This window comes from Stegodyphus dumicola, chromosome X1, assembly GCF_044657685.1.
Source record: "Stegodyphus dumicola isolate Sdum_Otavi_A_Nest chromosome X1, ASM4465768v1".
Taxonomy (NCBI): Eukaryota; Metazoa; Arthropoda; class Arachnida; order Araneae; family Eresidae; genus Stegodyphus; species Stegodyphus dumicola.
This window is the reverse complement of record NC_140780.1, coordinates 34,718,266-34,730,434: the sequence shown is the minus strand read 5'-3', so window position 1 is coordinate 34,730,434 and position 12,169 is coordinate 34,718,266. Positions and strand designations below refer to the sequence as shown.

Here is a 12,169-nt window from a genome sequence, read left to right as displayed (position 1 = left end):
TTTTTTGTGGTCGTTTTGTTTGAAATGAATAATCGATGCGGACAAACCACGAAACCTTGAAGCTTTAAGAATAAATATCGTTGCATTCATGACATTAAGTCCGAGTTATTGCATACCGTCATCCGAAATTTGGTTCATCGAATTCGCTGGTACACACTAAGTGTAGGTGGACACCTAAATCATGTTTACTTTTCGTGGTTTTAATTGAAATCAATGATCGATACGAACAAACCACGAATCCTTGAAGCTTTAAGAATACATATCGAACGCTGCATTCGTGACATTACGTCTGAGTTATTGCATACAGTAATCCAAATTTTGGTTCATCGAATTCGCTGGTGTACACTAAAAATGGAGGTGGACACCTAAATTACTTTTTCTTCAGGACATAATGTCATAAATTGTACTTCAAAATAATGCAAAAAGTTTGATTGTATCTGAAGTAGTTTTTATTTCATTTCGAAATCCTAACATTTTTAATAGAACACCTTTATTTAAGAAACAATAAAAAGAAAGAGATCAAAGTAGCCGTCTTATTTCTTCAACTTCAGAGTAGCGATTAAATGAAATAACTGGCTTGTCAGGAGATGTATGTCTTTTCATTTGCTTCGGGAACATACTGTATCCTGAATAAGAACAGGGAACTTACACAAGCTCTTTTCCAGATTGTGTGGAATAGACGACACAAGCAAGAAGGGTATACTAAACCCTTTATTCTCTATTACTTTACAGGTACTCCCGTACTTCGGGATACAGAGACCAACCACTTGTGGTCTGAACGTAAAATATAAAACTACTAACTAAACTCTAACTAAAAGCTAACTTTTAATTAGTAACAAATGCCTAGCACTAAGACTGGCCTTTATTTAAAAGAGGGTATGTATAGTCGCTTTCTAAATCTCCTTCTCTCTCTAACTCTTGGCAAAAAGCCACAACTTAAATACTTGGGCGTTAGCAAGACAATTTGCATAAACAAGTTAAAGCATTTAATTCTGGCCGGAAATAGAAAATAAGAAGTGATAGTACAGTTTTAAAATAAAATAAACGTTAGTAAAACATAGGATCCTTACAGGCTCACGGGAAACTTTGCAGAATTCTAAAAGATTTCTTACAGTTAAGATAGATTACAATTTCCATCGGAAAATCATATTTTCTTTAACCACTTTACAAAAACAGTGTTTTCCAGTGGTCAAGCTCATAAGGTCGTTAAACATTTTTAGTTAGAACTGGGTTTGAAGGGGGCCATCTGCGTGGGTTCCGTCATGTGTAACATGAATGCCAGTCATTTTTCCTTAGAAAATCCTCTACGAACTCCTTTCTTAAAGCTGATAATGAGCTGTGCCGTAATCCGTTAATCTAATCTGTCAATCCTCATGTGCTGTGCCGTAATCAATTCACCTAACCTGGCAATAAAAATATCAGACTGATACTGAAAGAAGCGTTGAATGGGGCTTCAGATCTAGCAGTTTTCGTGTTTTTTTTTTTTTTTTTTTTTTTTTTTTTTTTTTTTTTTTGTGCTATTGGATTATGGCTTATGGAATATGATTGGTTTATAAACTTATAAACGGATTAATGGATTATTATTATCAGATACGGAAGATTCACTCCTAAAACCCCTCAGCTCGCCATCTTTATCTAAACAAAAGTGTTTAAAAGTTACCTTTGTTATATTACCCTTACATTTGCCAGAGACGCCTGTACCACAATTGCTCAGTCTTTCAAGCTGAGATACTTACGGTTTCAACTTCAAATGCACGTGCAACACAAGCACAGCTGAGCATCTTTTACAGACTCTGCCGTTCTGCAATAACTGTCCGCCATCGCAAAGCCCATTCGTACTACAGATCAACGGTTCTCAACCTTTTGACTAACGCGTACCATCTAAACAAAAATTGAAAACCATTAGTACCACCACTACAAAGTGTTACTACCACCACCACTCTTGAACAAAGCTCAGATCGCATATATTCATGAGTGTTAGAGGAAAAACTCAATCAGGATGTTGGGGTTTTAATTTTTGAATTTAATAGTTAAAACTACTTTGTTTCTTTGCGTACCACCTATTTTTCTCTTGGGTACCACCGGTTGAGAACCCATGCTCTAGATTATTAATCAACTCCCGGCAATTCTTCAGCAACACTTTTCATACCTACTTGGGATTCCAGTTTACATAGGATTCTTATGCAATGAAATAGCTGATCAGCTGGCTAAGTTTGCCTCTATCAGCCAACACAAGCCGCTCAGACGGTATAGTGGTTAAGGAAGCCTACTGCGGTACCGAAGGGCCCGAGCTCGAATCCGGAGAAGGCATGGATGTTTGTAAATGCATAGTGACCGTTCAGCATGAAGGAACTCTAAATATGCTGCTAGCTGAAAGTCGTCTCGAGAGGTTGACGGTAGGGAAAGAGGGGTGGTAGACCCTCGGATCCGTCCCCCCCGGGGTACTCCCCATCAAAACTGCGGGCCGAACTGAGCGAAGTCGTACTGCCTCTTGTGTGGTGCTTCAAGTTCATGCCAACGACAGGCTCAATCTTTCAATCCTTGCCACGATGAAATTCATGGTCTTGTTCTGCTGTTACTGTCAGTCAAGTGAGATAAATCACAACACAATAACCAGCTTAATTGTTAAGCACGCGTTAAATATCCAGCCGTACTATCTCACGAATTTTCCAACCAAAATACTAATAGACAAATGGTGGGAAAAGAACAACAGTGGAACACTGTTAACACGAGCAGAAAAACTTTCTTAACATAGTGAGAACAGAAATACTGGTAAAATCTTCTCAACTTGCTCAGTTTTTAATTGGTCATGAAGCATTTTCGAACAACGTATGCCGTTAAAGCCTACGGGATAGTGATGCATACGCTTGTGGCAGGATCTGCTTCTGGACCACTATGCATTTGAAGCAATTCAACTAGGCAGTTTTACTTAACAGTCCAGGCCTGTGAACATACTCAGCTTGAAACAACGACCCCACCAGTGACAGAGTAACTGAGACCATTAAACACTGGTAGTTCGACCCAGGTTCTAACCTAGACGGACGGGCTAAATGAAAGCCGATTTCCTTTAGAAAGTCCTCCACTAAAGCATTCCTTTCCTTAGTCAGACAGTTCTCGTGGACTTTGCCATATTCAAATAACTAGCTTGGAACAATAATAACTTAAAGTATTTATGTGCATATGCTACCTTACAGCAGCATTCAAAGTTGCACAAGAAAATTCTCAATAATTGTAAATAGATCGCTTGCATATATTGAAATTTCCATAATAATTATTAGCAACCAGAGTGCACAAGGCATTAATATAATACAGCTCCATATAATTTAATGCCTTGTAATTGTCAATGATATTCAGCAACTAATGTATTAGCAAGTAAAAGATCAAAACAGTCAAAAACGATATAACCCTCAACAAAACTACCAAATTTGACTTTGTAATAATTCTAAAGCTTCCATTATTGCGGTCTGACCCTGCATACACAGTTTCCAGGCTGCGGTTGACAGAAAGACAGGCTGTGGTAGACAGCTTTCCAGGAAAGTAATGTGAGGGAGAATGCAAGGAATTATTGCACTTCCTATGCATTTTCCTATGCCTATGCATTTTTGTGGTTGCATATTCAGCTGGTAACTGGAAGATCCATGTCTGATTCCTGAATGCGTGTATAGTTGACCTTTCACACTGCTTAGCTGAAAAAAGTTGATGTTTTCTGCCAAGAAGAAAAAATATTTGCATGGTCAAAACTTTTGAACATACGAACAGAAGTACAATCTTCGTGCTTGAAGGAGGTGTTCAGCTAGAATACTGATCCTTTTCGAAATGTCTAAATGCAATATTTTATTGTGTGTTATTATGCACGTATGAAATCTATTGCATTCTCATTACCTTTTCTTATTTCACTTCATAGACAGAAAAAGCACTGACCATACACACACTGAAAAAGTTCATTCCATGTATTTTCGCTGCAATAATTTCAAGTCAAAGTAACTTTAGGATTATTGAATGTGATAAATCACTTTTAATTATTATATTTAACCCTTCTGCTTTCATTAACTCTTCCATTCATATAGCACTATTGAGCAGGGCGACGTAGCTTTACTTTATATAATGATGCCACAGAAACATAAAAAATTTTGAAGTCGAAGTTTAAAGAAAATGAGTTTTAGTATCTTTTTTCTGTCAAGTTCTACCGAAGGAAATTCGATAATATACTACATGAGGAAAAAAAATTCCAGCATCTGACAACATTAAGAAATAAAAGAGTTTAAAATTATAACAAGTGGTACGGCATTTCAAGTTTATTTGAATTCTGTTTCGAAGTCTTAGATAAGCTTTTTTATTTTCTCTGAAAGTTCTGCAATGTAAAGTTTAATTCTTTTCCTTAGTTCTTCCTATCATGTAGTTAAGTCTTAGAGGAGAAATTTGTATCGTATTACCACATTACCTATAGTAGATAACATATATTATGATAATTTTCATGATTTTTTTATTTCAATGGAGTTCTTTAAAAATGAATTTTGCTTTTGTTATAACAATTTAAGATTTATAAAGTAAAATTTAATTCTGAATTCTGTAATATTTGAATGACTTTTTCACAAAATTCTTTCTTCATTGTTAAGATGGTGTGGTGTATTCAATTATGACAAAGCACACGAGGGCTATCTGCCTAAAGGGAGGGATGCCTTTCGTGGAGGACTTTCTAAGGGAAACTGGCTCGTATACACGTTACACATGGGGAAAACCACGAAAACGCCCATGCAACCAGCCCGTTCGCGGGATTCGAACCTCAGACCGAACTACCAGTGTTCAGCGTCTTTACCGCTCGGCCGCTGGTGGGCCATTGTTAAGATGACAAGATTTGTTACGCAAAATGTTAGTTCATATATTTCCAGCAACTGCTGCAAACTGTAAACTATTTAAACGACATTATAATGGAAATGTAAAAAACTCGTAATGAACAGTTTCAAATGTATAATTTAATGCGTTAATCCGCGAATTTGTATATATTCTATCTTTCTTAAAAAATTAGTATAAAGCTTAAGATTTATTTTATTCATCGTAGCTTAGCAAATAAGAATTTATTTATGTCGAAATAAATTAAAATCTCATGTCCTAATCTAATATCTGAGTAAGAGATTTGATCTCTCCATTGCATATTAACATAATTTGGGGGGCAAAGAAAGAAAGGAAGGAAAAAAGCAACCAGGTTTGTTACTTCACTTTAATACAGATGAAAAGGCAAACGTATTTCATGCAAAACAATCGTAATATTACGATAGATTACAAGTATACTATTAATAGTAATATAAAATTGATTAATATTTAAAGTTCCCAATTTTAATTCTACGATTAAAAATTCGTTATTTAAACATTACTTCAATAAATAATAAATTTGATCATAAAAATTCCTTCTTACGAATTTCATTCGAATCTAATTAATCATCAGTTATAAAGCAGTTTTTTATAAACGTAATTTCATAGTTCTACCAACGCAGTACTTAATAGTAACTAAAGCATTTCATAGGAAGTGCTCATTCACACTTAATGGAAAAGGAAATTTTAACAGCCTCCATTATTAACTAATCAAATGCTGTCGAACCCATCTATAACGAAATTCAAGGTTCCGGAAGTTTGTTTCGCTGTATCCGATTCGCTAAGAAAAGTAGATTATAGTATGAAAACGAATAACAAAAATATTGACAAATTTACCTTTAACTTTTACTTAAGATATGTATGGCTGCAAAGGAAAGATTCAATAACTTTTGTGAAGAATATCCTATGCATTTCAAAAGACCTAAAGCGTGTAAAATCCCCATTCGGAGAACAGAACTTGGATAGCATTTATACTCAAATAAACAAAGATTCTAATGGAAAATTGCTCATTCTCTAAAAGACGGATCAACTGTATAACCCAAACTCGTAAGATTCACTACTTCCTCTTTCTCTAAATAGCGAAAATTTCACCATCACAGTATCAACTCTGAAGAGAGTTCTGTCTAATAACCCAGTCAGAGAATTTCTATGAAATCAAAAAGGTGTCGTTAAGACAGAGTGTGATTTTGCTAGTATAGCGCACGTTGCTATTTTGTCCTCCAGCTGTTAACTTAGTAGCGGCTACGCATTCTAGCCATTTAGCTAGTCTGTCGCCGGTGTAGGAAGCTGAGACAGCCTATTAGGTTAAATTAAATTGTGAAGTCTACTTCTTATTTTTCGAATTTATTGTTAAATTTACCTTAAGCTCTCACCGGGTAGTCGGTGTTTTTGTGAGCACATAGCCTGTGCTTTGCTATTAAAGATTGTAATAAATAAAAAAGGGCTTTTTACACCCTTGTCTATTGTGTTACTTTTTTACTCCTGTGCAAGAAGTCGCCTGGCTAGAGTTTGAGATCTAGACCTTTTGTAGATAGAAAAGAAGGCTAGGTCCTATAAGGTATTTTCCTTTATGAATGGAATGTGGATCCTAATATCATACAATCTAAGCGTTGAGCATTTTGAGGGTTAGTAATTTTTTCATTGAAGCTTGCAGAAATTCTGGAAAAATACGAAAGATACAAAAACTTTCCAATCGAAGATATGTATATACTTTGTTATATATGATTATCATACCTTTGGAAGTTCGCTATAGCAGCATAAAATAATATTAAAAGTATGTAGAATTAAGCGGGATTAAAAGTTCTTTTGTTATATCCAGGAGGTTCATTATATCGGGGATAGACTGTATATTTCTTTTATAATGAACAGTTTTAGTCATATTCAGACAAGATATCGTATTAGGAAACGTTCATTGACGGCTTCGGTAAAATCGTAGGCCACTAATGTTTCGGTTAATAACTAGTGACTACAAAATAATTTATATCAATATCTTTAACTTGATTCATAAAAACACCTTACAGTTACATATATCTACAGTAAAAAATATTTTGATTTAACAAATCAGTTTAGAATAGTGAATTTTTAAATAATTTTTTTAACTTATGTACCAAATTATAGCATCAGATATTTAAAGAACAAAAACGTACTCATCCATAATTAAATATGCATCATCTCCATACAGTGCATACGGAGACTTATTATTAAACATTCCGTGTTTTCAGATAGTACCTCTAAACAAAGTAGAATGTCCTTTCACTAACACAATCCTACAATCAGTAACAGTAAATGCTAATAAACCAATAACAATAAATTCTTACCTGAGTATAAAATTAAACAAGATATTGAATATAAAGCGAGTCTAATGCAACACATGATTTCCATCAGTTATAAATACCTTATTAACTGTTTTCTTTTGAAGAAGCATCCGGCAACTACTTGAATCGAAACACAGAACTGGGCGTTCTACTCGCGGTTTTAAGTTTCATTTGACTTTTGGGTTCTGAAGTTGAAAACTCCTAGCTGCCGCTTCAAAGGATCGTGTGTTCTAAGTAATCAAAGGTACCATATAAAACATACTATACAAGTAGTTTTACATATTTACTTGTGTTTTGTCATTGCTGATATCCATTTAATTAATTTACATCTAATAAAGCTAATTGTAATGCAATTAAATTACAATCTAAAATTTAAATCAACTTTTGAAACCGGGCATTAAGTTAGAAAGAGAGGTTTAGTGTCAAATAGTTAGGATTAGTTTAATGACAAATCTCTCAGCTTATATTTAGATGTATTATGTTCAATTATCCGATTTAAATTAATTAAAAGACTGATCTGGAAGGAAAAACACACTTGTACTTAGTTGGCCATTGTTAAGGTCTTTTCCCCAAACTCTCTTTTTATATTGCTTAGGGACTGTAGTTTATGAATTCAGTGCTTTGATCATTCTTTGTATGTTATCTGGTGGTTAAGCAAATTAAGTAATTTACATTTCAGATGTTGATAGCATGTTAACATTTACAATATTATTATGTAATAAGATATAAATAAATTTTATTATATAGTAAGTTATTTAATTTATATGTTATACATGTAAAATGTTAGTTCTTTTGAAAACTTTGATTTTGTAGTAGTTACAGGAAATTTAGTGCTTGATTGCTTTGGAATTTTCTTCTTCTGTTATTGACTTTAAACTATGTATAGCTAGGTGAAGCTCTTTTAAATCTGTCTTTTATCATAAGTATGTGCTTTAGTGTTGGAAATTAATTAAAAATAGAGCTGTATTCTGTAATATATTTAGAAAAACCCATATTGGACCACTATCCTAAACATAGGATGGTCCAATTCAGTTTGTTTAAATGGGAATTAAAAGTAAACAAATAGACAAACTTTTGCATAACTCCCTTGAAACAGACGTACAGTTAGTTAATAAAGTCCGCGTACATCAAGAAAAGTAATATCAAATCCAAATATTAAGGTGCGAAAAGGGTAGTTTCTTAAAGTTTTATTTTTTAAATATTTAGTTTCAATAAGGGACTTTGAAATTATTTAACTGTAATATTTTCATATCTAATAATTTAAGCACACTAATTTTTAAAATATATATGTGTATGTGTGTGTGTATTTAATTATGGCAAAGCACACTAGGGCTATCTGCCTAAAGGGAGGGATGCCTTTCGTGGAGGACTTTCTAAGGGAAACTGGCTCGTATACACGTTACACATGGGGAAAACCACGAAAACGCCCATGCAGCCAGCCCGTTCGCGGGATTCGAACCTCGGACCGAACTACCAGTGTTCAGCGACTTTACCGCTCGGCCGCTGGTGGGCTCTTTTAAAATATAAGTGGCCAGAAATCAAAGCCAATAAAGTTTGCGTACAACGCGAAGGAGGCGGGGGATTTCTTATCTAACTTTTAAACTTCAAACTTGAGAATGCAAAGAAGGTTACACTTTCAAGGTCATTGACTTCCGAAGCAAATTTCACGTTAATTGGAAGTAGTTATTTCTATTTTCTTTGATGAGAATGACAACCAATAAAGAAATTCCTTTAGTTACGAGACAACTAATTATCGAATTGAGAGATGAAGGTAAAACTCTTCGTTATATTGGTAAAACCATTGGAAAACCATTTTCTAATGTGCAAAGTGTTATTCAAAACTATCTTGACACTGGTAGTCTTGCTGTAAAACCAAGATTAGGGAGACCGAAGAAGCTAACGCAGAGAGAAGAAGGAAAAATTCTTTTACGAATTAAACAAAATTCTAAACTTTCTGCTGCAAGCATTACAAAAGACATTTTTTAACTAGCAACAAGAAAATTTCTCCTGAAACTGTACGAAAAGTGCTGCGAAAGGCCGATTATAATGGACGCAAACCTAGGTCTAACCCATACATTTCCGAGACAAATAGAAAGAAAAGAATTGCTTTTGTCAAAACATATTTAAACTCCTCGCAGGACTTCTGGAACAATGTAATTTGGTCAGATGAAAGCAAATTTACAATATTTAAAGTTAATGGCCACCCTATTGCATGGAGAAAACCAGGAACAGAACTGAATCTGAGAAATTTAAATCTAACTGTCAAACAGGGAGCTGGCGGTGTGATGGTATGGGGGTGTATGTCGTCGAAAGGAGTTGGAAATTTTCACAATTATTGATAAAGTCATGGATAAGTATGTTCATCTGGATATTCTGAAGAAAAATCTATGAGACAGTGCCCGAAATTTAAACCTTTCTAATACTTTTATTTTCCCCCAAGACAACGACCCGAAATATACAGCTAAAATTGTGAAGGAATATCTCCTCTATCACACTCCAAGACAGTTGAGTACTCCTCCACAGTCACCAGACCTCAATCCAATCGAACATTTGTGGGCAAAATTGGAGAAACGAATTCGAAAACACAATATTACGACGGGAAATGAGCTAATTAGTAAATTGCAGGAAGAATGGGCGACATTTACGTCGGATGACACTGAAAAACTAGTTCAGTCAATGCCCAGACGTCTGCAAACTGTTTTGAAGAAAAAAGGATATCCTACAAAGTATTGAAGTAATGTAAAAAACTTATATTTTGCTTTTTTTTTTTTTTTGAAAGTGTACGCAGACTTATTGGAGGGAATTTCTGAGTTTTTTTGACAAAATATATTTTTGAAAAAATGTAAAATGTATTACACTGATATTATTTACTTTTTATTTAAGCTTACAATTTTAGCTAATAGAAGAAAAAAAATGCAATGATTAAATTACATTTTTCTATGCTTAAGTGTTTTTTTATATTTAAAATTTAGTCTGTACGCAGACTTTTGTGACTAACTGTAAGTTTCATACGCAGACTAAAAAATGGCGTGTTATAATTAATTTCTTTAAAAAAATTACTTTATAAATTACCCTTTAAAATGGTTTATTTTTAAGCTATTATTTAGGATTGAAATCTATATTCTTTTTAAACAGATGTACACATTTCTGCTGGTAGATTTACAGTACTATTTGTAGAAATAAAAATGTCCATGAAAAATATTGTCTTTTTGAGGTATTTTAAACGTGTCCTGTAAACAGAGCAACGGTCCGAGCCCCAAAATATTTCCCTCATCATCCCCCCTCATTCACAGATCACATTTCTTCAAACTAATTTTGAACAATAGCTATCCATGCAATGGATTTAGAGTGACATATGAAAAGATTAGTGAAGAGATTATGGTGGAATTTTCTTTGGGTTTTTCACACAACTTCTTATATAGCGTTTTATGAGAAATAGAAGATTCATCTATGTGATATTTCCTTTTGAATACTAGAAGCAGGTGTTACTTCTGTATAAAATAGATAAACATTCTAAACAGAAATTAAAAATAAAGTTATGTTAAGTAAAGTTAAAAATTACTTATTCATTAACTTAGGTTCAAACTTATACATGCAATAAGCAAAAAACATGCAAAAAAGTAGGAAGCCTTTAAGTTTCGTTCATCAGTTATTTTTGTAAATGTGCATAGGAATACTGCATATAGCCGAGTAAAATATTTTTTGAAGCTACATATCATTATTGGTGATTATAACAAAGGATGATCAAAAAATGTTTTTTTATTAGTATTTTTAAGTGATTTTCTAAAAACAGACTCAATTTTCACTGAAAGATCAAATTCAAGTATCTTATTCACATGGCCACGGTTATGGAATAAATCGTCAAACATTCATCTCTAGAAGTTTGAAGAAAAATTTTAAAGTCCAAAATGTTTAACGAGTTTTGGCTATGTAGCATATACATTCACAGACAGAGAGTGAGAAACTACCGTCTAAAAGCATCTTTATTTATGTATAAACAGTACTATGTCATATAGACCTAGTACAGTGACTAGATGTTTCATAACAATTGCGCGACTAATTGAGCTAGTATCTTTTGAACACTTAGCGATAAAATTATGATCGTGACTTAAGAATTTTACCTAACACGATACACTTTCTGATTATGATTTATGATTAATCGTTATTATAATCGAACATTATAATTTAATGAAAACATGAAAATTCAATTTTTAACACACATTTTTTTTATGAAGAGAAGTCCAGTTAGTAAATTGTTCCTCATTCTTTTATACATCATTTAAGGGGAAATGTTCCGGATTTTTGAAAACTGCTTTTCAAACATATTCTCAAATTATATGATCTATACCATTTTCACCAGGAGAAAAGAAATTCAAAATGATGCTTGTATAAAGTTGAATTTTATTAAACTCAAAATTTGAAATTTCAGCTTTCCATTAACTGGTAACGTGAAAGTAATTATCTTAAATATTTTTTTTTTCTAACGTAGAAGAGGTATTTGAAAATTCTGCGTTAAGAAACGGATTTCATGCAAAGGTCTTTCGGTACACTGTATCAAAACATTTAATTATGATATTTTGAGTAATTTTAAGCGTAAAACCTTTTTTTCATTTTTGTTTGTTTGCTTTGCCAATTCAGCTGTAGAAATTTACATTTTTACTATAAATACATTATAAAAGTTTAAGTTTTATATATTTGTAATATAACATATCACAGGAATAAATTGTTATTTTAAGATGAAATTATAGCCAACTTATTTGACTCATTTATTTCTTAACCTGGAAGAACGTGTGCTGAAGCGACGAACAGGAAATGGCACTCAATGTACCTCATAAACAAAAATATTTATTATATTTTACATGTCTTTAAGCATACACTGCTTGACGAAGAAAATGCTACATTCTTAAGAAGGAAACGCATTTTCCCGAACTTTCTGTGAGAATTGCACACGTGTAAGTTATGCGAATGATTCCATTTGCAAACCA

The 12,169-nt window shown here is 33.3% G+C and overlaps 1 protein-coding gene across 1 annotated transcript in view; it reads right to left on the bottom strand.

Moving 5' to 3' along the window:
• Positions 1–7,316, bottom strand: part of LOC118189708 (acetylcholine receptor subunit beta-type acr-3-like) — a 32,578-nt gene extending 25,262 nt beyond the window's left edge. The window contains exon 1 of the mRNA XM_035360366.2: positions 7,188–7,316. Coding sequence (XP_035216257.1) covers positions 7,188–7,251 — 64 coding nt within the window. The 5' untranslated portion in view covers positions 7,252–7,316. The remainder of the gene's footprint in view (positions 1–7,187) is intronic.
• Positions 7,317–12,169: the final 4,853 nt, after the last annotated feature.